This window comes from Staurois parvus, unplaced genomic scaffold (assembly GCF_062004578.1).
Source record: "Staurois parvus isolate SC_StPar_1 unplaced genomic scaffold, SC_StPar_1.0 ptg000437l, whole genome shotgun sequence".
NCBI classification, from domain to species: domain Eukaryota; kingdom Metazoa; phylum Chordata; class Amphibia; order Anura; family Ranidae; genus Staurois; species Staurois parvus.
In genome coordinates, this window is record NW_028318233.1 from 1,221,993 (window position 1) to 1,249,141 (window position 27,149).

The 27,149-nt window shown below is 39.9% G+C and overlaps 1 protein-coding gene across 1 annotated transcript in view; it reads right to left on the reverse strand.

The window, feature by feature from the left end:
• Window positions 1-5,490: 5,490 nt before the first annotated feature.
• The window catches only part of PKD2L1 (polycystin 2 like 1, transient receptor potential cation channel), an 88,028-nt gene continuing 66,369 nt past the window's right edge, over window positions 5,491-27,149 (reverse strand). Inside the window, exons 10-15 of the mRNA XM_089687756.1 lie at window positions 26,423-26,521; window positions 24,973-25,094; window positions 23,477-23,594; window positions 21,488-21,624; window positions 15,577-15,724; window positions 5,491-9,877 (exon numbers count right to left, since the gene is read on the reverse strand). Of these exons, the coding sequence (XP_089543882.1) occupies window positions 9,725-9,877; window positions 15,577-15,724; window positions 21,488-21,624; window positions 23,477-23,594; window positions 24,973-25,094; window positions 26,423-26,521 (777 nt within the window). The 3' untranslated portion in view covers window positions 5,491-9,724. The remainder of the gene's footprint in view (window positions 9,878-15,576; window positions 15,725-21,487; window positions 21,625-23,476; window positions 23,595-24,972; window positions 25,095-26,422; window positions 26,522-27,149) is intronic.

Here is a 27,149-nt window from a genome sequence, read left to right on the forward strand (position 1 = left end):
GACCTCACACTTATATGTACAGTTGTGTTTAAAATAATAGCAGTCAGACATCACTAACCTGATCAATCACTGTTTTTGGTAGAAATTATATTTCTACATGGCAAATAATTTACTAGCAGGTGTAGTAGAGTAATAGAAATCCAACAGACCCAACAGTCATGACATGCATGCTGCTGATTCTGTGTATTTGAATCACTAATTGAAAGGGGCATGTTCAAAATAATAGCAGTGTGGTGTTCTATTAGTGAGGTCATTCATTCTTTGAAAAACAGGTGGCAATTATTGCCCTTATTTAAGGAAGGAAGGCAGCAAATGTTGTACATGCTGGTTACAGTGCATTTCTCTCTGAAATTGTGAGGAAAATGGGTTGTTCCAGACATTGTTCAGAAGAACAGCGTACCTTGAATAAAAAGTTGATTGGAGAGGGGAAAACATATAAAGAAGTGCAGAAAATGATAGGCTGCTCAGCTAAAATGATCGCAAATGCTTTAAAATGGCAACCAAAACCTGAAAGATGTGGAAGAAAGCGAAAAACTACCATTCGAATGGATAGAAGAATAGCCAAAATGGCAAGGACTCAGCCAACAATCAGCTCCAGGAAGATCAAAGGTCTAAAGTTACCTGTGAGTACTGTTACAATTAGAAGACGCCTATGTGAAGCCAAGCTATCTGCAAGAAGCCCCCACAAAGTCCCACTGTTGAAAAAAAGACGTGCTGAAGAGGTTACAATTTGCCAAAGAGCACATTGACTGGCCTAAAGAGAAATGGCGCAACATTTTGTGGACTGATGAAAGTAAGATTGTTCTTTTTGGGTCTAGTGGCCGGAGACAGTTTGTCAGACGACCCCCAAACACTGAATTCAAGCCACAGTACACTGTGAAGACCGTGAAGCATGGTTGCGCAAGCATCATGATATGGGGATGTTTCTCATACTACGATGTTGGGCCTATTTATCGCATACCAGGGATCATGGATCAGTTTGAATACATCAGAATACTTGAAGAGGTCATGCTGCCTTATGCTGAAGAGGAAATGCCCTTGAAATGGGTGTTCCAACAAGACAACGACCCCAAACACACCAGTAAACGTGCAACATCTTGGTTCAAGACCAACAAGATTGACGTTATGGAGTGGCCAGCCCAATCCCCGGATCTTAGGAAAGCAAAATCTTCAAACATTTTTCAGTTTATATAGTGAATGTTTGAGTTTGTAAAGAAGAAAACAAACACTGCTATTTTTTTGAACAGTCTAATATTTACTTTTCTTCAATTTTTTTTAGAAGAACACCACAAATTTGATATATTTTTCTTCATGTTTTGATTTGGAATAGAATGTGTAGTGTTCCCAATGCATTTGTGTGTATGGAAATAAAAGCTATTAGAAGGATTTTGAGCTTTATTCACTTTTTTCAACACACTGCTATTATTTTGAACACAACTGTACATTTCAGTCAACGCAGGTCAGATCAGTTGCAAAATAGTGGCATTTCCGTAACATGCATTGTTAACATGCGCTCACTTTGGTCATATTTCTAGCCATGTCACCAATGTAGGAAGGGTTAGAGAATTATCTGCAGTGACTACATCAAAATGAAAGCCTGGCATCAGTTCAGACCCTTTCATACTCTATAACAGAATGAGAAAGTCTGTCCAAAGTTTTATCCATGAGTCACAGCAACTGTATATCAAACTGTGTCCTAAGACGCACATACACATTTGTGCCATACTACCTTCATGCTTGTCATTGTTGCCTCACTGGACCCTATGACTTGCAAAAATCTGTTGTAAGAAACCCTTCACAATATATTTGAAATGTGCTGTAGTTTAACAAGTGGAGACATATTTAGAAACTGCTTTTTGGCAGTTTAATATTTATTGGGTGAGTTTGAATTTATCAGATTCAATAGCAGTCACCTTATCTTCATTGTCATGTGTTTAAACGAATGAAAAGAAAAAACACTCTGGTCACGAAAGCGTTAAAGTGTTCTCAAACCCTCAAAATTAAAATGCATATAGTGCTACAGGCATCTACAATTGTATGTTTTCTATGTCTCTCTTCAATGCTGTGGTTACTTTGCTGTACAGACCCTTCTCAATTTCATGTTTTCAGGTGGCTCCCTTTTCTAATAGAGTCCTATGAAGGGGTGTGTGTTCGTTTGTTCCCTCCTGGTTGGCAGGCACAACTCTCCCTACCTTGCTTGCATTCATGGGGTGGAAAACTAATTCTCCCTTTTCCCAGCAAGTGATTGACAGCAGCTAGAGCCTGTATTGTTCTTATTGCAGTGTAAATGTGATGTACTTGGGGCATGAGCTCCCCTACTCAGAAATTCAGGGAATGGCACTGTGTGACATGGAGCTGGGGGCAAAGAAAGCAGGCTATGAGAGTCTACACACATATAAAGAAAAAATGTACTCGGGGAATGATGGACAGGTTGCTTAGGATGCACAAAGTTAAAGAACACAGAGTGTGTAATATTACTAATGCTCAGACCATTTCAAAGAATGTAATGGAAAATTACAAGGTCTGTATTACTCAGGCTACAGTGGATATGGAGAATGCTTATTCGCATCTGTTACTAATTTTTTTTTTTTCGTGTTTGGTTGTGATTTATGTGGCATACAAGATATCCTCCTATGAGCAATAACTTTTCTTCTAATACCTAGACATGGTATCCACACCACATAAAATAAATACTGAACTGGAGATGGGTGTGTTGTATATGACCTTTTTAGATGTTGGCTAAAGGATTCCAGTGTTACAGATTGATATATAGTCATGGGCAAAAATATTGGCAGACGATGCACCACTTCGCCCAGAAAATTGTTGCAATTACAAATGTTTAGGCATTCTCATGTTTGTTTATTTTGTTTGTATTGGTACGACACAAAAAAGCGGAGAAACAAAAAGCCAAAACTGACGTATTCCACGCAAACCTCCAAAAATGTACTGGACAAACTTATTGGCACCCTCAATTTAATATTTGGTAGCACATTCCTTGGGAAAAAATAACTGAAATCAATCACTTCCTGCAAGCAACCATCAATGAGTCTCTTGCAACTCTCTACTGGAATTTTGGACCACTCTTCTTTCGCCAACTGCTCCAGGTGTCTCAGATTGGAAGGGTTCCTTTTCCCAACTGCTGTTTTGAGATCTCACCACAGGTGCTCTATGGGGTTTAGTTCTGGACTCATTGCTGGCCAATTCAGTACTCTCCTGTGCTTTGTCTGAAACCATTTCTGGGTGCTTTGTTACGTGTGCTTTGGGTCATTGTCCTGCTGTAAGACTCATGACCTCTGATGGAGACCCAACTTTCTGACACTGGGCTCTACATTGCACCCCAGAATTCTTTCGCAGTCTTCAGATTTCATAATGCACACAGTCAAAACATTTCAGTTTCTGAAGCCGCAAGGCAATCCCAAATTATCAGTGAGCCTCCACCATGTTTGACTGTAGGGACTGTATTTTTTTCTTTAAAGACCTAATTTCTTTTTCTGAAAACAGTAGAATGATGGGCCTAGCCAAAAAGCTGTAATTCTGTTTTGACTATCCACAGCATATTCTCCCAAAATGATTTTGGCTTCCTCAGGTACATTTTGGCAAACTCCAATCGGGCATTTTTATGTTTCTGTGACAGCTATGGGGTCCTCATGGATCTCCTACCATAGTGTCTCTTTTCATTCAGATGGCGATGTATAGTGCAAACTGACACAGTTGTACCCTGTGCCTGAAGGTCAGCTTGAATTTGTCTGGAAGTTGATTGAGTTTCTTTAGCCACCATTTATACAATCCTTTGATGCAATCTTTGATCAATTTCTCTCCTTTATGCACGTCCAATGAGATTTAGCTACAGTGCCATGGGCTATACATTTCTTGACAATGATGGGCACAGGAACATTAGGATCTCTGACAATGGACTTGTAACCTTGAGATTTTCCAGACTTTTCCACAATTCTTTGCTGCTCTTTCTCTTCTCCATGTGGCACACAGACACACACAACAGGGAAGGTTGAGTCAATTTTTCACCATTTTAACTGGTTACAGGCGAGTTTAATTACAAATTATAGGATCATCACAAACTTGGAATGCAATTATTTCTTAAAGTTTTGAGAAGGTGCCAATAATTTTGTTCAGTTCATTTTTGGGTTTTGTGTGGAATGTGTCAGATTTGGCTTTGTTTCTCCACTTTTTTGTGTCATACCAATACAAACAAAAGAGAGAAACTTGTGAATGCTTAAACATTTGTAATTGCAGCAGTTTTCTGTGATTTCCATTGTCGTGCATGCCAGCACGAGAAAACACAAATGTGACTGGGGGCCAAGAGTGTTTAAAACCATTATCAAAGCTACATGAAGTCCCCTGAAAGCTTTAAAAATGTATCTAAACACAACAAACGTAATCTATTGCAGCTTACAAATTCTTAAATGTGGAGAGTGCATTTTCTTTTTCTCTTTTTACGTTTTTTTTTTCCCTTTCTTTTTAATTTTTTACCCTTTGCTCAAGCCAGTAATGTGCTTCCTGTCATAACCTTTCACACTGGTAGTATGTTCAGGTCCGCCTGACAGTTGTCAGACCAGATGTAAACAGACATGCGTTTGTTTACATCCAACTACATAGGAGTCCATTCAGGTCTAAAAATTAAAAATTCTGTGTCCTCTTGTGTTTTTCTGGACGTGAGCGGTAACAAACTCATTGACTATTTACACACAGACACTTATTGAAATTTAAAGTCACAGATGTGGGAAATTGACCTTTTTAATTGCCATTTTAACTTGTGTGTGTGTCACCTTGTGTGTCTGTACCAAGGCCAAACATTCCAGGTTATGCAAACTTTTGATCAGGGCAATTTGGGTGATTTCTATTATTAGGTTTTAAAAAGGAGCCAATCAACTATGTGTTAATAAATGGCTTCATATGATCATTATCCTTAAGTTTTTTTGCATGACCAGTCATATTTTCAATATCCAATGCCAACATTTCATGATTTCTGCCAGAGTATGCAAACTTTTGAGCACAGCTGTACAAGGCCTTAGAAAAATGTTCAATTCAGAATCACTCATTTCTCCTGACTGTTATGTCTTTAGTAAACCAGTTTTAAATAATAAAAATGGCATCCAACCACCAACAGTTTTAGCTGTTTCAAGGAGTTAATGGACTGTACTTCTGTCTATTCAGTTGTTTTGGGGATTCAAAGCTGGTTGAAATTGAATAATATAACTGTTCTGCTGGTCATACACATAAGCAATCAGCATTCATGACTGTGATCCTCCATCCTCTCTGTTCAGTAAATCTGTGTTTTCTGATTATAGCAGTGTTCAGTTTTATTGTATTTACTGGAATGAGTAAGAAATCGATATGTCCTTTAAATTGTATCTTTATTCAAACTTTAGTTTTTATTGATTAACTGCAATTTGTTCTTTGAAAATAGTCCTTTGAAATGTTTTATTCTCCATTAATAATCTCTATTGTAATAGACTTCAATTCATACTATGATTAATATTCATCATATACTATTTATTTACTTACAGTAAGTTTCCATACAAGGTTCATCATTTTTATTACATCTTTTCAGTTATAAGCACATATATAGATACCATAGATTTAAGAGTTCTTTATTTTTAAAAAGCCTACACTATTGACAGAATGTGAAATTGCAGGGCATAGCACTGTGTGAGCAGCACAAGACATAATACACCACAAGTTATCACATTGCTTTACATCAGATATTGATTTTACTGCACATTTGACTAAGATGTATAGATAGCCAATATACACTTACCAGCCACTTTATTAAGTACACCAGTTCAATTGTTTAACACAACTTGCTAATTGGTCAATCACACGGCAGCAACTCAATGCATTTAAGCACCTAGGCGTGGTGAAGACAACTTGCTCAAGCCAAGCATCAGAATGGGGAAGAAAGGGTATTTAAGTGACTTTGAACGTGGCATGGTTGTTGGTGCCAGACTGGCTGGTCTGTGTATTTCAAAAACTGCAAATCTGGGATTTTCATGCACAACCATCGCTAGGGTTTACAGAGAATGGTCCAAAAAAGAGAAAATATCCAGTGAGTGGCAGTTGTGTGGATAAAAATGCCTTGTTGTCAGAGGAGAATGGGCATTCAATTTCAGGTGCAACACTCAGATGGTAGGGTCAGAATTTGGCGTACACATAAAAGCATGGATCCATCCTGTCTTTATCAGCGGTTCAGGCTGGTGGTGGTGTAATGGTGTGGGGGATATTTTCTTGTCATTAGCAAGGTGTACCTAATAAAGTGGCCGCTGAGTGTATAACTTGTATTAGAGGCATTGTTTTTATTTATATCCTTTTAATTTTATAGTCACTAAATAAACCTGTAACATAAAGCCTACCTTTGCTGATCTTCTAATATACTAATTGCCTGGTATTCGTTGATGTCCATAATTTAAGTCTTAGACCTGGCACAAGTCTGAAAATCAGATGCCTTGCTTAATAGGCTAAATGCTTGCTCTAGTTCAGTGACTCTAATACTGGAACCAGAGACAAACCAGCAACTAGCATTAAAAAAAAAAAAAAAAAAGGTGAGCATTGGCATCCCACATGCTTCACTGCGTATTGGTCTCTAAAAAAAAAAAAGTCGAGAAATAGGCTGCCATCGCTGACCATTTCCACTAAAAATGTTAGTTGCCTAGCTGTTATGCTGATCCTCCGGCTTCAGTAGGTAAGAGCCCCTGACCCAGAGGAAGTATGCAGAAAAGAACTTCTAACTTTCCTGATCTGCATGCATGGTTCGAGTCAGTGACCTTACAGTGTTGAAGAACATTTGTTAGAAGGTCAGCAATGGTAAACCTTTATAGTTTTTAAGACAGGATTGCTCTAAAGAACACAACTTACCATACAGGCTTTAATGCTGAATTTATGGGGGAGAAAATGTTCTATGCATAATTTGAAATTATTATATTGCTTCTTTAAAAGGTCGTATTACCTTGTGAATAAAATGGTTAATTCTTACCCTTCCTTTACTGCTGATATTTTACTGCCTTCAAGCTCTAAATTGACATCTTCATTGAATACACTTTTAGGTGAGTTATATGCGTGGTGCCTTTACTGCCCTGCGGTCCTTTCTGCTAGCCCCTATGTCACTGTGGTGTCCTGCAGTGACTTAGGGGATGCCAAAAGGAACTACAGAGGGGGATCAGGTACTCAGAAATGTCAGTTACTGAAGATGTTTTAGCCAGAGTTCAGTATTAATCATTTTCTTAGCAGGGAAGTCGTTTGTTTTTTTTTTTTCTTTCATGTAGCAAAAAGTCACTTGAAGGGCTATACTCTCTTGCTACTGAGAGATTTAAGCACTTGTTGGCCACATCACTGGGGGAGAAATTACACAGGAGACTTTTAATATATGATGTAGATTAAAGTCCCACAACTTCTGAGCTTTGCAATGAAGTCCACCTAGTGCAGCTTCCGATGATAGTGTGGCGTGATGCTGCACTGATCCTGAATTCAGTGCAGAGTTGCCACTCTCTTGTAGGCTATGCCTGCTTTGACTATAGTGGGATGAAAAATATTGAAGGGGGCATGGCCATCCGTATTGCCACTGCTGATTCAGAAGCCTGTAGTTTGTCAAGCAGAACTTGGTCACCCCTAGTCCTGCTTACTGTCTTGACAGCACTGGCTCTGTTGTTGAAACCCTTTCATCATAATCTGCCGTGTCTGGAGGGGGGAGCAAGAAACAAATGGAGGATTGCGGTGGTAGTCAGGGATGGTAAAGAGAGTCTTTTTTTTACTTAATTGGCATCACATAGTAACTCGACTTGGGACTTGTTCAAACTATCATACGTGAGCTTTTAGTTCAGCCTTTCTTAACTATTGCTTCTCCAGAGGTTGTGTGGGGTTTCTTGAGCAAAGATCTACTTCTCAGATATGTAACCACTGACAGAAATCAGCAATGATCTTTTCAGCTACCTGTAAAGTGGGCTCTTACTACTGAGTCCTAGTCTAAGGAACATTCTTCTCCACAACCACCAGTGTTCAAGAATAAGTTCATCTTTGGAACATGTTCCAGCTCCTGCCCCCTTCCTGAGCCTTACCCCACCCTCTGTCACATTTAAAATCGGTGTGACCTTGCAGGGCTCCACCTGTACATTCACGTCATTCATGAACAGGCTTGTAGTTCTCAAAGGGATACGAGCGTGCTGGTTAGCACACTCGTAGTCTATTCACTCTTCCTGCAGCTTAGTAATGGAAATCCCAAACGTGTACGGGCACAAAGCTGAAGGGAGAGTGTGCAGTAGCCTGACACTACACCCATGATCTGTTTATTGTGGGTGCAATCCTCTGCAGGCTTCCGAAAGAAAAAATAATTAATGCAAATTTTCTTTTGCAAAAATATGAGCATTTATTTTTTCCTAAAAGGTGAACTTATCCTTTGTCATATGGAGTGGAAGTCAAATTCACAAAGTATGCCAGATTCTTAATTTATTTACCTTGCTGTTCAAGCTAATGTACCAAAAACTGTAAACATTGTAATTATTGGGCTCACTGAGACCTGAAAGATTAAAATGACCCATGTAGCTCTAGTCAAAATGTCCCCTTTACTGGGGTAATGTGTGGGCTATCAATGCTCAGTGCTCCTTTTAAAAATGCTTATTTCCTAGTTCTCCAATACCTTCATTATTTTCCAAGTTACTGACCTGGAACAAGTGTGCAGATCAGGAGTTCTGACTTCACTTGTTGCATACTTGTTCTGTCAGTACCTCAAGGCCAGAGACACCCCAGTCTACTATTTTCAGAAGTTCAGCACTATCTGATTCCATATTCTTTTCAGTAGAGGATTATTTTAATTTAGAGTACCTCAGCACTTTACTGCAGTGCGCTATGGATGATGATGTTCACACCTAGGTGGTAGTGACTCCTAGGCTTTGCAGCATTCAAATCACGGGCAACAAAGAGACCACTGCAGGGTGAGCTACCAATCACACCAAAGTACTTTTACTCTCCAAATGCACACCTTTTAATGTCTTGTGAAAGGTAAACGGACATATCACACATCCTTCCTTCTTTAGAATGGACCAGTCCTATAGTGAATTTCTTCATAATTCCTACAGTGTGCATACAACCTTAAGTCTACCAGTGTTGTATAGCATGTCCTCACTGAGTGCTGTGGTTCCTCCCACTAGCCACTAAATCACTGCAGGACATAGTAGGAGTGTAGCAGATTGCAGGAGAAATCACAGCTTCCTGTGGGGAAACAGGTAGTGGCAGCGCCCATATCTCTGATCAGCAAATATTGAAGTTACCTCCCATTTACAGGGTAGCTGTATTTTTATTATGTTATAATGGTAAAAGATTAACTTTATAACCATTTTGACAGCAATTTTGCACTGTTTTAAACATAAATGAAGTTTGTTTTTCTAAGCCAAGATTTTCAGGGATATAGAGGGCATTGCCTGTACTAGTAAAAGGGAATAGTTCCTCAATTTTGGGATTTCTCTAAAGTGCCTGTCTTCATCTATGATAAATGAGGCAGTATGTACCAAGGTACAACTAACTGTATTGTGCAGTCTGTGTACCAAATATTGAATAGAATGATAAAAAATGAAGTTCATTTTAAAGTGGCTCTCAATGATATATCTAGCATAAACTGACATTTACTGTACGTTTAAACAGAATATAAACATATTGTGCGTTGTTAATTTGGAGGTATCAGGACTGTAAATCATACATTCAGAATACACACTACCTCAATCTAAGGGTAGTTCAATGAGTTCTGTGAGCCATTAATATTTGGATACATTGCATTACTGTTTCTGTATGATGGTTCCATGATGTTCCTGGGTTTGTATTCAGACTCCCAGCCTTCCTTGTGTTGTAGAATGTCTTCCTGGCTAAGATGTTTCTCCTGTTATAAAAAAAAAGTAAATGAATTTTAAGTAAAGATCCTTATATAGATTTCAATAAAGGCCTTAAATCAGGGAAGCAGGCTAGATTTGCTGATGGCATTTGTCAGGAAATTCAGAAGGGGCTAGGTGTATTAAAGGTATTTGTCAGGATTTATCCTATTACATTTCTAGACTGCATTTTCTTTGCTTTGATAACAGCAGAGTTAAAGTGTTACTAAACCCAGGACCCTGCATTCACTCTATCTGGTCTCTCACAATACACAGAACATGGAAATGCAATTTTTTTTTTTAGTAAATATAAACCGCTAAATACCTTTTCTCATCAGCAGATAGAGCAATCTTGTGACTTCTATCAGTGTCCAGCCGAGCACTGGTTAAAGCTTGTAAGAGGAGTTTTCTCTAGGGGGATGTAGAACCCCTGACCTCTGTCTGGGCAGTGTTGATTGGCCCTGTGCTGATCACATGAACTCCCAAGAAAAAAAAACCTCTCTAGCAATAAACACCAAACTGAGCATGTGCAGTGTCTCTACACAATATATCTTATCAGGAGAAAAGAGGATCAGAGAAGTCAGGATCAAACTGCATTTTTACACCATGCAGAGGATTAACCCTTTAGGTTCCACAGTGAGTATAACAAGCATGCTTTATTGCATATACAGACTGATTTTACAAGTGTGGATTTAGTAACACATTAACCAGTTACACAGGTAAGAAGAAACATTTTTCTGGTGAATCCTGTATTTTTCTTTTGTTGCTGAATAAGTTGTACTGAAGATTGCATGTAATAGTCATTTTTTTTTGTCATTGAACTTTATACTGTAGTCTGAATGGGTTCTGCCTGCACAGTATGGATGTCATCTTTCAAGTAGGGCAGGCCATATACAACGGCTGAAGAAAAAAAATCCAATGGCTAGTACACACAATGAAAAAATCTTATGGAAAAAAAACCTGCAATCAAAGCCATAGTCCGATAATCTATTTGTTAGTACACAGCTTTTGAGAGCCGATCAGGACCATTCATGCGAAAGTATCTTAAGGGACAAGCACAAACATTTTTCTTGCAACGTAACAGAACAAATGATTTTCATGTAATTGGTATAGTATCTGTATGAAAAAAGTTACATGGGTTGAATTCCGAAGCAATTTTCTTTAGAAATTTGGAGATTTTGTGCATTTTGTAATCCGATGTTGCCACCATTGATTTTGAAGTTCGACCAGCCTACCCTTTAATTTCACCTCATGTTGCTACAGAAAATAATTTTTGTGGCCAAGAATTTTCGTTTCCAGGTCACATCTCATGCTCATTTCTTTTTCAGTTATATTTCTCGCACGATTCTTCCATCATTGATTAGAAATTCGTTGATTTTTCAAAAATTTTCCAACTTGTCTGATCACTCAAATTCGATGGTCGCTCGAAAATTGGCTGTTGCTGTGGCCCACTAATGGTGTGAAATTCAAACAAAAATTCTTTGGGAATTCGCCTCCTGTATGGCCGGCTTAAGACCTTGCATGCTTGGAAAAGAATAATATAACCTATACTGTCAAAAGTATTGGGACACCCCTCCAAATCCTTGCAATCAGGTCTTCCAATCACCTCCATGAGGTATAAAATCAAGCACCTAGGCATGCAGACTGCTTCTACAAACATTTGTAAAAGAAAGGATCGCTCTCAGGAGCTCAGTGAATTCAAGTGTAGTACCGTGATAGGTTGCCACCAGTGCAATAAGTCCATCCATGAAATTTCCTTGCTACTAAATATTCCACGCTCAACTGTTAGTGGTATTATAACAAAGTGGAAGCAACTGGGAACAACAGCAACTCAGCCATGAAGTGGTAGGCCAGACAGGGTGGGGTCAGCACATGCTGAAGTGCACAGTGCGCAGAAGTCACCAACTGTCTGCAGAGACAATAGCTAAAGACCTCCAAACTTTGTGTGACCTTCATATTAGCACAACAGTGTGTAGACAGCTTCATGGAATGGGTTTCCATGGCCGAGCAACTGCATCCAAGCCTTACATCTCCAAGTGCAATGCAAAGCGTCAGATGTAATGGTGTAAAGCACACCGCCACTGGACTCTAGAGCAGTGGGGACAAGTTCTCTGAAGTGACAAATCACACTTCTCTGTCTGGCAATCTGATGGACATGTCTGGTTTGAGTGGTTGCCAGGAGATCTGTACTTTCCTGACTGCACTGTGCCAAGTATAAAGTTTGGTGGAGGGGGGATTGTGGTGTGGGGTTGTATTTCAGGGGTTGGGCTTGGCCCCTTAGTTCCAGTGAAGGGAACTCTTAAGGAGTCAGCATACCAAGATATTTTGGACAATTACATACTCCCAACTTTGTGGGAACAGTTTGGGGATGGCCCCTTCCTGTTCCAACATGACTGTGCACCAGTGTACAAATGGATGAGTGAGTTTGGGGTGGGGGAACTTGACTGGCTTGCACCTCAACCCGATGGAACACCTTTGGGATGAATTAGAGTGGAGACTGCAAGCCAGGCCTTCTTGTCTGACATCAGTGCTTGACCTCCCAAATGCGCTTTGCGTGGATCAACTCAATATTGAACTCTACAGACTAAGGATGCCATTAATGTTCATGTGCATGTATAGGCAGGCATCCCAATACTTTTGGCATTATAGTGTACAACAATACATTATTTCACTTCTGAAGTTGTATTCTGTCTTACGAGAATTTTTATAACTTTAGTAGCCTATTCGTTTTCGATATGAGACTAGCATGCAAAAAAGAAAAAACTGACGATCATTTGGGTAAGTACCAGCATGAGGAATGCAAAGGGAGTTGAGGCAAGTGCTGGGAGCTGGAAACAGGCGCTCCATAGCAAAGCTCTTGCTAGCTGCTACATCAGGCAGTTGTGTGCCAAGAAGAAGGCAGCCTGTCCAACTTTGCAGCTAGTATAACGGCATCAAGAAATATGGGACAAAGTACTACATGTACTTTCCCTTTCACTGAAGACTTACTATTGTGAGTGGTTGTTAGGTTCTTTGTTGTGTTGACAATATTTTCATTTTATTTGTATGCATGTGCTTTTCCTACAGAAGGTGCTTTAAAGTTATTGTAAAGGAACACTTTTTTATTTTGAAAATAACAAACATGAAAATGGTTTTGCACAGGGCAGCCCTGAATTTCCTCTTCTGGGTTCCCCCGCTATCTCTCCTTGCTCCTCCCCCCTTATGAGTGCCCTCATAGCCACTTGCAATGGGGGCACTCCTGGGTGCTCGATCTTGAGCTGGGCTCTGAGAGTCCCCACTCCCTCCTCACAGGCTGTGATTGACAGCAGCAAGTGCTGGTGGCTCCCGCTTCTGCCTGCATATCCAGTGAGGAGAGAGAGCAGAGAGAGTTGCTGCTCTCGGGCACCGCACTAGATCGAAGTCAGGCTCAGGTAAGTGTAGGGGGGTGTTTGGGGGGGAGCTGATTTTTACCTTAATGTGTAGACTATGCATTTAAGGTAGAAAACTTTCTGCTTTTAGAACCACTTGGGCAGAATGTGAGGGAAAGACTAATATATTCATTGTTCATTGAGGAATTTAGAAACAGTCTGGTTATACTGCCACCTACAGGAGGTTGGGACATTACCAATTATAAACTACCCCCTCCTTTGGCCAGCATGTTTCAGTTTTTTGCTACTGTCCAAGGAGGTTGGGCAGTTTTCTGCAGTTTTACACTTTTTTTTCCAGCCTTTTATTTTGGTGGTATTTCTTAGTGATTTTAGTCAAGATTCTCTTTATGCCACTAATTTCATTTATTTTTTTTTACCTTTTTGCTCAGTGATCTAAATTAAGATTTACATGTTGCTGCTATGCTATATTTATATAGCAGCTATCCAGATCAGTGTATCGATAGCTATAACTTTGAAGGCCGTGGCTGGACCCTGCTTGCTGGACTGGGCGATTGTGGGGCTAGCCTGGAATGGGACCTTTGGGCATCATGCACTGCATTGTGGTGCCTAAGTGTACTGTGTTGGTTAGCTACTAAGTGCTTTCCTGCTCTTGAGCTGTGGCACAGCCAGTGGTGTGGCCCTGTCTCTGAAGACTCATTAAGTGAGTAAAGTCAGTCAGGGTGAGGCTCCGGGAGCTAGCATACCATTGCATTATTTGGACGCATTTTAGAATTTTCAGCCGCTACTAGTTTTACTGCGGTAAAGGCTGAGGCACCAAGCGTTGATGTTTTCAGTTAGGTAGAGTGCTCCGCACTGTTTTCCACCTTTCAGCCTGAAGGAAGTGCAATCACACTGCTGCTCCTGCTCTTGCAGGATCACATGCACCATCTGGTCTCATTGCACTGCACATCTACAATAACCTCTCGATCCAGTGATGTCCCATCTGCGGCAGCTCTTCTCCCCTCTCCCACAGGCTTGGCTGAGAGCAGTGTGAGCCATTAGCTCCTGCTGTTGTCAGTCAAATCCTGGGGGGTGGGGCTGAGCTGTACTGTGTCTATAGATGCACACAGTCCATCCACACATATGCGTTGGGAACAGACACAGAAGAGGAGGAGCAGAAAGTGCTGGCAGGAGGCCCCAGAAGAGGAGGTTCAGAGCTGCTTTGAACAAGCAGGTTTATATAACATGTTTGTTATTTTAATCACAATAACAAAAACTTTCTAATCACTTTAACCACTTGCCCTCTGCCCTATAGCAGAAATACTGCTAATGTGATTTGCATTTCCAGGTAGGGGGTGCGCGCCGCCCTACCTGCGACGCTATTGGTGGCTAGAGATGTCAGTCACTGGGTCCCAGCCACTATTTGGCGATCGTCGGGGAAAGCTGACAGGGGAGTGACCTGTGTAAACAACACAGGTCTCTCCTCTGTCAGTATGGACATGCTGTTTTGTATCTCTCTGCACAGTATGTCTCCCTAGTAAAACACACACAGCACACAGTAGACCACACACAACACACAGTCAACCCTTTGATCGGCCCTGATGTTAACCCTTTCCTTCCCAGTGTCATTAGGACAGTGTCAGTGCTTTTTACTAGCACTGATCACTATATTAGTGTCACTGGGGATGTCGGTGGCAGTTAGTTCCCACCCAGTGTCAGAATGCCCGCCGCAGTCCCACTATCCCTGATCGCCGCCATTACTAGTATTAAAAAAATGTTAAACGCTATACCTTTCATGTAAACCAATTAATATACACTTATTGGGATTTTTTTTTTAGCAAAGACATGCAGTAGAATATATTTTGGCCTAAATTTATGAAGAAATTTGATTTTTTTTTTTATTGGATATTTTTTATAGCAAAAATAAAAAATACTGCTGGTTTTTTTTTTTTCAAAATTGCCAGTCTCTTTTTGTTTATAGTGCAAAAAAATTAAAAAAAGCAGAGGTTATCAAACACCACCAAAAGAAGCTTTATTTGTTGGGAAAAAAATTACATACATTTAATTTATGTACAGCATTGCACGACCGTGCAATTGTCAGTTAAAGTAGCGCAGCGCCGTATCGCACAAAAAAATGGCCTGGTCAGGAAGGGGCATAAATCCTCTGGAGGGAAAGTGGTTAACAAACTGCAGTGCTTAGAAACTGACAGTCTTCATGCAATTGTCAATTAAGGAGCTTTATACTGATCAATAGTAAAGCACAGTGCCAGGTTGTATGGTGATGTCTATCTAGTCCATAGCTCTGGTTACACAATTATCTGAGCAGCTGTGTTTGTAGAAGCTCAGGACATTCAAAAACTCACCTTCACTATATTGTTCTGTAGATTATCTACCAGGTTTGTCTGTTTCATCTTGTTTGTTTCCATCGTCTCCAGTTTCATCTCTACCGTTTCAACTTTTCTCATTATTCCACCAATGGACATTTCAAGTTGCTGAAGCCGTCTCAGAATTCTGGAATACAGGTTATACATAGGCTATTATATTCCTAAAGCCAACATTAATAAGTAACATATCTTTAGATGATATAAAAGTTGTTTATATAGTCAACTATGCTTTCTGAAATCTATTTTGTGCTGATCAGTTCCACTTACGCATGTATGTTGTGATAGATGACACATCAAGGAGCTTGGTGGTACTAGACAAACCTTGCATGTCTCATGCTAAGCTACATGGGGGTTGTACTTTGCCATCATGGGAACAAATGGGGGTCTGAACAATGCCAACATTTTTGTAGCTTATTTATAAATTTATTATTTCCCCCATGTTCATATGACAGGGCAGAATAATCCCCATATGTGTGATCTTCAAAGGTTCTTCTATTTAAAAAGATTTGCCCTGCTTCTCATCTGTCAACACACTTAAAACAGCAATAGGAAGGACTAGGGGTGGACTGACAACTCATGGTGCCCCCGGGCAATAGGGAATCATGGGGCCCCTGTGTCCTTGTCCAAACTCAAAAAAGCCTATGAAAAAGGTACCAGGGACATCTCAAGGGGCCCCGTACTGACCCCGGGCCCTCAGGCAGTGCCCGAGTTTCCAAATGGTCAGTCCGCCCCTGGGAAGGACACTTTTTTTTACAGATGCTCTTGCAGATTAGCTGTAAAACACAGGTCACTGTGATTTTTTTTTTTTCTAATATCTCTGGGTACCTAAACTTGAATATTTATTTTACTCAAACCACTCAATATTCAGTTCGAAAACATTTAGCCAATATCTTATCATTCCCTACTGGTGTAGGCCTGTGAGTGGTCTATACTTGTAACCTGCTTTAATATGATGATCAGATGAATGGATTTCCTCAGCTTTGGCAGCCATGTTTTCTTCGAATGTCTAGGTGACTGCAGAGGTCTACAATCCTCAAATGTCTACAAATCTTGGACTGCTATCAGAACAGAGAATGTATTATAAGGGCTAGCAGCTCAACTGAATGCATGCTCAATCATCATCAACTGGTGAAGTTTAATTGAGGAAGTATTCTGCTGCAACATGTTGAGAAAATAAACTAATTCAACTGTTTGTAACTAATAAAAGCAGTTGTCAAGTACTAATTTTATCATTTTTTTATTTCAGAAATTCTTAAAAATTTACTTGCAAAAAGTGCAAAAAATCCACTTCATGCTAGATGTTGGGGGGCACCCCCACTATGGGTTGGCTGATGTAGGTGCCTAGGAGCAGCCCACCTTGTGTTGAAGTGATATGGTCTCCGTTTTAAACACTGATTGCTTACAGAATGTTTATGTGACTGTCCTGAGCACTACAGCAGCCTCACAAATGTGTTATCGCACTTCTAGAGGATAATCTGATCAGTAACAGGATTCTCTCCCCCAGTTATAGACTGTGTTACAGGCAGTGTCATCAATGATATAATTTTTCTCAATGAAGGAGGAGGAATGATCCCATCGGACCATCTGAAGACCTGAAGCTCTTAGCCATTACAGCACCCAAAAATCAGAGTAAGGAAGAGGACAGGCATCCTTGTAGTGAATATTTTTACAAGATCCAGCTGTCTACATACTGTGGGACATTCTTCATTACATGTAAGTAGGAATTTTTTTTTTAGCTAAACCTCAGCTTTAAATTTCAGCTCCACTCAGTGTTATCTGTGAATCATGATTGTAGCTATGAATCTGCATTGGAACAATCCTGTGTCCCAGTAGAGATTGGCCCCTATTTCTATTCCATAGTCTCTTGATCTTTCAGTGTACATTCAGAAAAAAAACATTGCTGGCAGGTAAGACATACAAAGTCTTTTCTGCAGTAAAATCTTATCTGCTTAGCAATGTTTTTATTTTTTTTACACATTTTTTCGGCTATAATGTCATCTCTTTCCCTGGTTTGGGTCAGTCACTCCGAAAGCATTTCAAGCAGGTAGTCAGAATAGGCAGCTTACATATACTCTGTGCACAATTATTAGGCAAGTGAGTATTTTGACCAAGTCATCATTTTTATGCATATTATCCAACTCCAAAATTGTATAAACTTGAATTCTTATTGGATTTAAAGGATGAGTTCACCTTTGGGAACATGTTGCATGTTCCACCCGGTTTTAGGGTGGAACATGTAACGTGCTCCCACTGCTGCAGCCGCCGCTCACTGCTCCCCCTCCCTTTTGACAGAAGTACGGGGAGAGGTTCCCGTACTGTCAGATTTGAAAACAGCGCGGCGTAGTCAATCATTCACAGAGTTTCATGAATTAATGCACTACAAATCCTGACAGCCTCAGCGGCTGTCGGCTTGTAGTTTTCAATTAACAACCATGGCGCTCTATAACGCCGTGGTAGTTTATTGAATATTCCTGTCAGTATATCTGCTTGTTTGTACATCCCATACAGACAAGCAGATATACTGACTGATCTGCAGGAGACCTGCATCGCACCAGTGATCTGTTGATTGCTGGTGCAGTGCTTTACAGGCTCCTGCAGACAAAAATAATAAATGCACATTTTTTTACCTGCAAAAAAATGTGCATTTATTATTTTTGCACAAAAGGTGAACTTATCCTTAAAGCATATCAAGTGATGTGTATTTGTGTAATGAATGAGACCTAAAGAGATCAACACCCTATATCGAGGTGTACATAATTATTAGGCAGCTTCCTTTCCTCAGGCAAAATGGACCAAAAAAGAGATTTAATTGACTCCAAAAAGTCAGAAATTGTAAAAAGTCTTTCAGAGGGATGCAGCAATTTTGAAATTGCTAAAAAATTGGGGTGTGATTACAGAACCATCAAATGTTTTGTTGCAAATCAGCAGGGTAACAAGAAACATGTTGAGAAAAAAGAAGCAGATTAACTTGCAAAAAGCTGAGAAGAATCAAATGTGAAGCTACCAGAAACCCATTATCCTCCAGTGCTGTCATATTCCAGAACTGAAACCTACCTGGAGTGCCCAGAAGTACAAGGTGCTCAGTGCGCACAGATATGGCCAAGGTAAGGCTGAAACCTGACCACCACTGAACAAGACCCGCAAGTTGAAATGTAAGACTGGGCCAAGAATATCTGAATACAGGTTTTTCAAAGGTTTTATGGACTGATGAGATGAGCGACTCTTGACTGACCAGATTGATGGGCCCGTGGCTGGATCAGTAACAGGTACTGAGTTCCGCTTTGACTCAGACGGCAGCAAGGTGGAGGGGTGGGGGACTGGTATGGACTGGTATTATTAAAGATGAGCTAGTTGGACCTTTTCGGGTTGAAGATGGACTCAAAATCAATTCCCAAACCTACTGACAGTTTTTAGAAGACACTTTCTTCAAGCAATGGTACAGGCAAAGGTCTGCATCTTTCAAGAAGAACATGATATTTGTGCAGGACAATGCTCCATTGCATGCATTGAAGTACTCTACTGCGTGGCTGGCCACTAAAGGCCTTAAAGATGAAAGAATGATGACACAGCCCACTTCGTCACCTGACCTTAACCCTATTGAGAACTTATGGGCTCTTCTTAAATGGGAGATTTACTGTGAAGGAAAACCGTACACCTCTCTTGATAGTGTCTGGGAGGCTGTGGTTGCTGCTGCATAGAAAAGCTGATCACCAACAGAACAAGAAACTGACAGACTCCATGAATAAAAGGCTTATTGCATGTGTAAGAAGGGTGGCTATATTGGTCAGTGTTTTTTGTTTTTTAAATGTTTATTTGTAAATTTTGAGTTTTATTATTCTCACTTTAGCAGATGAAAATAAACGAGAGATGGGAAAATTTTCATTTTTAATTTAGTTGCACAATAATTCTGCACACTAATAGTTGCATAATAATTGTGCACAGGAAGATGTTCTCCTTAGAAAGCCAAAACCTCACTTTTACTTTCTTAAATATTCAGGTTTAAGGTTTTCTAACATTTTGGATGTCCGAGAGCGCTGTAGTTGTTCAATAATTATTTCTCAAAAATGGGACTTGCCTAATAATTGTGCACAGTGTAATTGTCCTTGACTAGTTTAATCTAATTGGTACAATATAATCAGATTTATACATTATCATTCTAAAGTCAATAATACATGCATATGAAAGCTTGCTTCAACCTGCACATACAGTCAGGTCCATAAATATTGGGACATCAACACAATTCTAACATTTTTGGCTCTATACACCACCACAATGTATTTGAAATGAAATGAACAAGATGTGCTTTAACTGCAGACTGTCAGCTTTAATTTGAGGGTATTTACATCCAATTCAGGTGAACGGTGGAGGAATTACAACAGTTTGCATATGTGCTTTCCACTTGTTCAGGGACCAAAAGTAATGGGACAATTGGCTTCTCAGCTGCTCCATAGCCAGGTGTGTGTTATTCCCTCATTATCCCAATTACAATGAGCAGATAAAAGGTCCAGAGTTCATTTCAAGTGTGCTATTTGCATTTGGAATCTGTTGCTGTCAACTCTCAAGAGGAGATCCAAAGAGCTGTCACTATCAGTGAAGCAAGCCATCATTAGGCTGAAAAAACAAAACAAACCCATCAGAGAGATAGCAAAAACATTAGGCGTGGCCAAAACAACTGTTTGGAACATTCTTAAAAAGAAGGAACGCACTGGAGAGCTCAGCAACACCAAAAGACCCAGAAGACCACGGGAAACAACTGTGGTGGATGAGTGAAGAATTCTTTCCCTGGTGAAGAAAACACCCTTCACAACAGTTGGCCAGATCAAGAACACTCTCCAGGAGGTAGGTGTATGTGTGTCAAAGTCAACAATCAAGAGAAGACTTCACCAGAGTGAATACAGAGGGTTCACCACAAGATGGAAACCATTAGTGAGCCTCAAAAACGGGAAGGCCAGATTAGAGTTTGCCAAACGACATCTAAAAAGCCTTCACAGTTCTGGAACAACATCCTATGGACAGATGAGACCAAGATCAACTTGTACCAGAGTGATGGGAAGAGAAGAGTATGGAGAAGGAAAGGAACGGCTCATGATCCTAAGCATACCACCTCATCAGTGAAGCATGGTGGTGGTAGTGTCATGGCGTGGGTATGGCTGCCAATGGAACTGGTTCTCTTGTATTTATTGATGATGTGACTGCTGACAAAAGCAGCAGGATGAATTCTGAAGTGTTTCGGGCAATATTATCTGCTCATATTCAGCCAAATGCTTCAGAATTCATTGGATGCCGCTTCACAGTACAGATGGACAATGACCCAAAGCATACTGCAAAAGCAGCCAAAGAGTTTTTTAAGGGAAAGAAGTGGAATGTTATGCAATGGCCAAGTCAATCACCTGACCTGAATCCGATTGAGCATGCATTTCACTTGCTGAAGACAAACATGAAGGGAAAATGCCCCAAGAACAAGCAGGAACTGAAGACAGTTGCAGTAGAGGCCTGGCAGAGCATCACCAGGGATGAAACCCAGTGTCTGATGATGTCTATGCGTTCCAGACTTCAGGCTGTAATTGACTGCAAAGGATTTGCAACCAAGTATTAAAAAGTGAAAGTTTGATTTATGATTATTATTCTGTCCCATTACTTTTGGTCCCTTAACAAGTGGGAGGCACATATGCAAACTGTTGTAATTCCTACACCGTTCACCTGATTTGGATGTAAATACCCTCAAATTAAAGCTGACAGTCTGCAGTTAAAGCATATCTTGTTCGTTTCATTTCAAATGCATTGTGGTGGTGTAAAGAGCCAAAAATGTTAGAATTGTGTCGATGTCCCAATATTTACGGACCTGACTGTACACTTCCACTGCTAAACAAAGTTAAAGAAAGTGCCATACATGTTGAATTCTTCCTGGGACACCCAGTTGGTTTTGGTAGAAAGGTTGTTCTTTATATCTGATAAGTTGAGCCCTTCAGCCAGAGCCTTGCTGCCATATGATCTTCCCAGATTCTCAATTTCAGCATTCAGGGCCAGCTAAAACAACACAATAATAATAAAGTAAAGCAAATTTTCCAGCACTGTGTTCTTGCCATACAGGTCAAGCATACATTTAGAGGTGTATCTGTTTGCCTTGGTAAGGATCACCCTATTCCTGATGCCACTGTGGGTTTGTAACTGGACTCATCCACAAAAGTTCATATGTAAAATCAGCATTTTGTGGCCCTTGTTTCTATTCTTGCATAACATTTTTGACCTTTCATGTTACAATGAAGTTTTTATTCCCTTTTTAATAGCAGTTTCCTGGTGTTTGTATTTCTTCCACAAACAGGCCCATTACAACAAGCAGAGCTCATTGCACCCCTGAACCTGTTTCTTTTTACAGGAGTATCAGCTGCGTGCCTGCATCCAATGTTCATGGCCACGTCAGACAGTTAGACAACAATAAATTAGAGCTGAAATGTAAACAGATTTTCATGGTGTTAAAGAAGCTGTTCATTTTAAAGTTGAACACCAGGCCGATATAAAAGATGCAAATCAATGCAGCTCTTTATAAATAAATGTATTTTTAATGCAAGATTGGAAGTTTGAAGAGAGCACAAGTTCTAAGAGTTATCACAGCCTGAGATCAGCACTGTATAACAGTGACCATTTTTTTAATTTTTCTTTGGTGGTGGGGAGGGAATATTAAAAAGATCAGTTGACTCTTTTGGTAAATGCTATCAGGGTAAATCATCAGAGTATTGCATTTCTTAGGTACTCTGAAGAGATCAGTTCTGATCTTCACAGGACTACCCACCTTCTATGGTAATTATGAAAGTGTCTCTCTCCATTTGATACTGATGTTACAGAGAATGTAGTGGGAAGAATGAGCTTGAGAGTTTAAGGGGGAGAAACCAGAAATCTTCTGACAATGTTTGCTGGTTAATACAAGTCAATAGAGAATATCTCTCACCCCTGCATGTGACATACCTGTTTTGTGTTGGCTATAAAGAATAAGCTCACCTTTTGGAACATGTTACATGTTCCACCCGTATTTAGAGTGGAGCATGTAACGTTCCAGCAGCTGCAGCTTCAGACCCTCTCCCGCCCCCCCCTCCCTGTGACAGGGAACGTGGGGATCATCTCCCGGCGCCCACTGTCACTATCTTTTTTTATTATTACAGGTACTTATATAGCACCATCAATTTACACAGCACTCATATATATATATATATATATATATATATACTGTATGTATTGTACATTCACATCAGTCCCTAACCCTCAAGGAGCATACAATTTAGACAGGATCCAAATAGCCTACTAGCTTGCCTTTGGAGTGTGGGAGGAAACTGGAGTACCCGGAGGAAACCCACGCAGACACAGGGAGAACATGCAGATTCCAGGCAGGTGGTGCCATGGCTGGGATTTGAACCAAAGACCCCAGTGCTGCCAAGCAAAGTGCTAACCATTTAGCCACAGTGCTGCACTATTTAAAAGTAACATTGCGGTGTGAGGCTCGACCCACACGGCCACCTCATTCATTCACAGTTTCCTGTGAATGCCTAAAGTACAACTACCATCAGCCATTGCGTCTGAAGGCCTGTAGTTCTGAATGGACTGAAGGGTTGCTGATGAGTGTCCTCGTAGTTCATTCACAAGCCCTGTCTACAGGAATCTGGCATTGCATTTCTGATCCACTGATCAGGGTTACAATGCTTTCCAGGCTCCTTTGGGAAAAAATAATACATTAACTTTTTTCCCTACAAAAATATGTGCATTTATTATTTTTCCCAAAAGGCAAACGTATCCTTTAAAACTAAAATATATTGTTCATGGCCATTGAGATACACTTAAACAGTGTGCACTGTAATTTCCTAGTACTTGGTTAGTTTTGTTTGCTTACTCTCTTTTCCTCCAGAATGTTTCTCATTTCCTTCTGTTCTTCTTCATCAAGAACCCGGTTACCATCCTGGTCAAATCTGGAAAAGGCTGTTGTAATTTCATGATCATCATGACCCATCCTGTGAAAAGATGTCCTTGTTAGGTCACAAAATCTTCCACACTGTACCCAAACCAAACTTTCTTGAAATGGACCTTCACAACTCTTTATAAGGTTGTCTCTCCTACCTTCTCCCCCCTCCCTCTTACAACTTGCAAAAAAAAAATAATTTAAGACACTTTTGCGTGAGATCCCTTGAACTACCTCCTGGAATGTCTGTCACGCAGACAGACTCTGCAGCATTTGACATATGTGCAGGATAAGTTCACCTTTTATAACATAAAAGTCCAATAGTGCTTTGCTGAAGAGTTGTAGACTATGGTATAATGCGCTATATAGTCCCACTGTCAACTGTAAGGAATCTTCACCCAGTGATCCAGAACAATCAAGAGTGGCACATCCACCAATAACTGAAATGAAAACTCACTAAAACATGTTGATGTTTAGAAATAGAACAGCAATATACACTTGTATAATGATAAACTCTCAATATGCGATCCTCCAATACATCAGGAAAATTGTCCTGCTCATAGCGCGTTCCACCAGATGTCAGTACATGCACTCTAGTTTGATATCAGAAATGTATTAGAGGATCGCATCTTGGGAGTTTATCATTATACAAGCGTATATCGCTGTTCTATTTCTAGACAGCAACATGTTTTAGTGAGTTTTCATTTCAGTTATTGGTGGATGTGACACTCTTGATTGTCCTGGATCACTGGGTGAAGATTCCTTGGACAGTGGGACTATATAGCTCATTATACCATAGTCTACAATTATTCAGCAAAGCACTATTGGACTTTCATTTTTGTGTATGATATTTTATATTGTTGCACATTATTTAGTTCATGTTTATGTGGATACACTATATTTTTGGATTGTTTGAGCGCTGCAATTTCTGTTTTTAGCACTTTAGGATTTTGGTATCTCTACATCCATTGCATGCAGCTTGATCCATTTCTCTTTTTTTTTTGGATTAGCGCTGACCTTTTTTCTGATTTATTCCATATTCAGGGTGTAACATGTTATAAAAGTGAACCTATCCTTCAAAGTTAGCCATAATGGACCTAGAATTATTGCTCTCGCTCTGTCTTGCGTGGCATGGTAATGCACTCAACGCTTTCACGCATCGGAGACCCGAAGCATGTGTTTACGTGTGTGTGTGAGCTTGGGGGGGGGGGTTAAGTGCTTGGGTGTAAATTTATTACATTTTTTTTCACATCACATAGAGGACAGATAGGTTCCTGTCCTATATCATTGAGATTTTGTATAACTTTGCATATGTACCCAGCCTTATGATGAACATCTTTTTCTTGGGAGTCAGTGATACACTAGAAACCCTGTTATACAGTATGCGTTGTTACAAAGGTCCCTATCTCTGTAATATTTTTACCACTCACTCTTTTAGACTGTTCTTAAACTCTTCGAAAGTCACTTCTTTAGAACCATTCTGTAATGCTTTCTGCACATCTGAAATTCGTTCTTTCTTTAGCTTAAGCCTCATCATTGTCTTCTTGTAACCCTAAATATAGGATGTAAGATACACATATCTTTTATATATAACTCATTTATCAAACTCATCAAAATCTTGACAAACATAAAAATAACAATTACTAGTAAAAGGTTGCGGTTTTGAAATTTTGGAAATAGTCAGAAATTGCACATACACATGCCTGTGGGCTTATGTAAAAGGAAATATTGCTTTTGAGTGTATATAAAACAATGGGAGATGCATCAGCGTTCCTTCTGGCTTTCTTCATTCCGCTTTTTTATTGACATATATATGGAAAAAACAGTTCTGTCTCTGACAAATGCACATGTACACAAGTCCTTTGACATTCAAGAATTTTCATTGTGAAAAATTGCTGTTGACTTAAAGTGGAACTTTAATCCGACAATTAAAGTGGTTGTAAAGGCTGAAGGTTTTATACCTTCATCCATTCTATGCATGAAGGTAAAAAACCTTCTGTGTGCAGCAGCTCCCCTAAGACTTATCTAAGCCCTCTCTCGATCCAGCGATGTACACTGAAGTCTCAGCAGTTCCGGGACTCCCTCTTCTCATTGTCTGAGACAGCAGTGAGAGCCTTTGGTCCGACAGGAGTAAGGGGCCAGGAGCACCGGCGGGGGACCCGAGAAGAGGAGGATCTGGGCTGCTCTGTGCACAACCACTGTAGAAAGCAGGTAAATATGATGTGGTTGTTCATTTTTTTTATTTTTTTATTTAAGCCTTTAATATCACTTTATGTCCTTGTAGGTCACGTCAAGATTGCCCCTTTTGCAGGTATAGCTATGCAAAACGTAAAAAAAAGTGCCTATACTGTTTAAAATCCAGTAATAAACTGTCTCACCCTGCTCTGCTCAGTTGCTCTCCATTTTTAGGCACTGGCAAATTTGTAGAGGCCGATCTGCTGACAGTTTTAAATCTGTATTAAACCCTCTTATCCTTTACAGCCAAGGAAGCTGCTTTTGTTTGATCTACAACTGCCATGGTGCTGCACACATGATCAGTTATGACACCAGCCATTTGATAGTTTGACAGTTTGGTTGAGGACACAACCAAATGTGACAGCAATCACAGCATTCCAGGAATGCAACTGTTTTTTTAAACCATTATATCGATGGGTTTAGTTCTGCTTTATGATTTTCTTCTGTTTAGGGGCTCCGAGCTTCAGCAAAATGGCAGTCTCTAGCAAGAGAAAACAGCAACAATGCTGGAGGCAATTTACAGCACACACTCATTTTGGTAGCAAAATTATTCACGTGGAATGTATGTTGCTTGCTAAAGAATATTATTTTCTATCAAGTTGTTATGGGTAATGTTCCGCTTTAAGGTTTTGTAATTGCAGTCACCTGCTTTAGAATGTCAGAAAACTGTAGCTCATTCTTCTGGTTCGAAAGTTCCTCTTTGACCTCTGAGTAGGTGTCATTGATGATGGCCAAAAACATGTTCTACAGAATAAAAAAAATAACACATTTATTTTACTAAATTTTTGTGATACACTTGTTTCTGCTTTCAATGCTTACTGAATCCCAGGGTTGTAAGAAATATTATACCACTAACATCTCTCAGTACGTTATCAGAGATGTAATTTCCAGTGCAAAAACCTTTTCTGATTAACTTGGTCCCCTAAAGTAGCCATACCAAAGTTTTAAATATAAACTTATTTAATTAGAAAGCTTGCTTGTGCTAGGACCTTCATATCTACTGTATATACAGTATATAAAAGAAGATACAGTACTAGTCATGACACATTTAAAACAGCTGACTGAATGTGATTTTACCCGTGGTTCAATGTAATTGATGTGAGGAATATCAGTTCATAAATAACCCAGAAATAGGTTTTTTGGACATTACTAAAATCGACCAACAAAACATTCAGCTTTATAAACTGCCATGATCACCTTCCACTTTCCCCACCCCTGCCCAAAGGCTGTTCCCACTCTGCCTCCACCACAATAAACTTCCATTCTACCTTCCTCCTTCATTACAAACAGCCTTCACTATGCTTTTCTTCTCCACCATGATCACATCCCACTATATCTTGCCTTCCCTCTTACAGCCATGATCGCTGTCTGT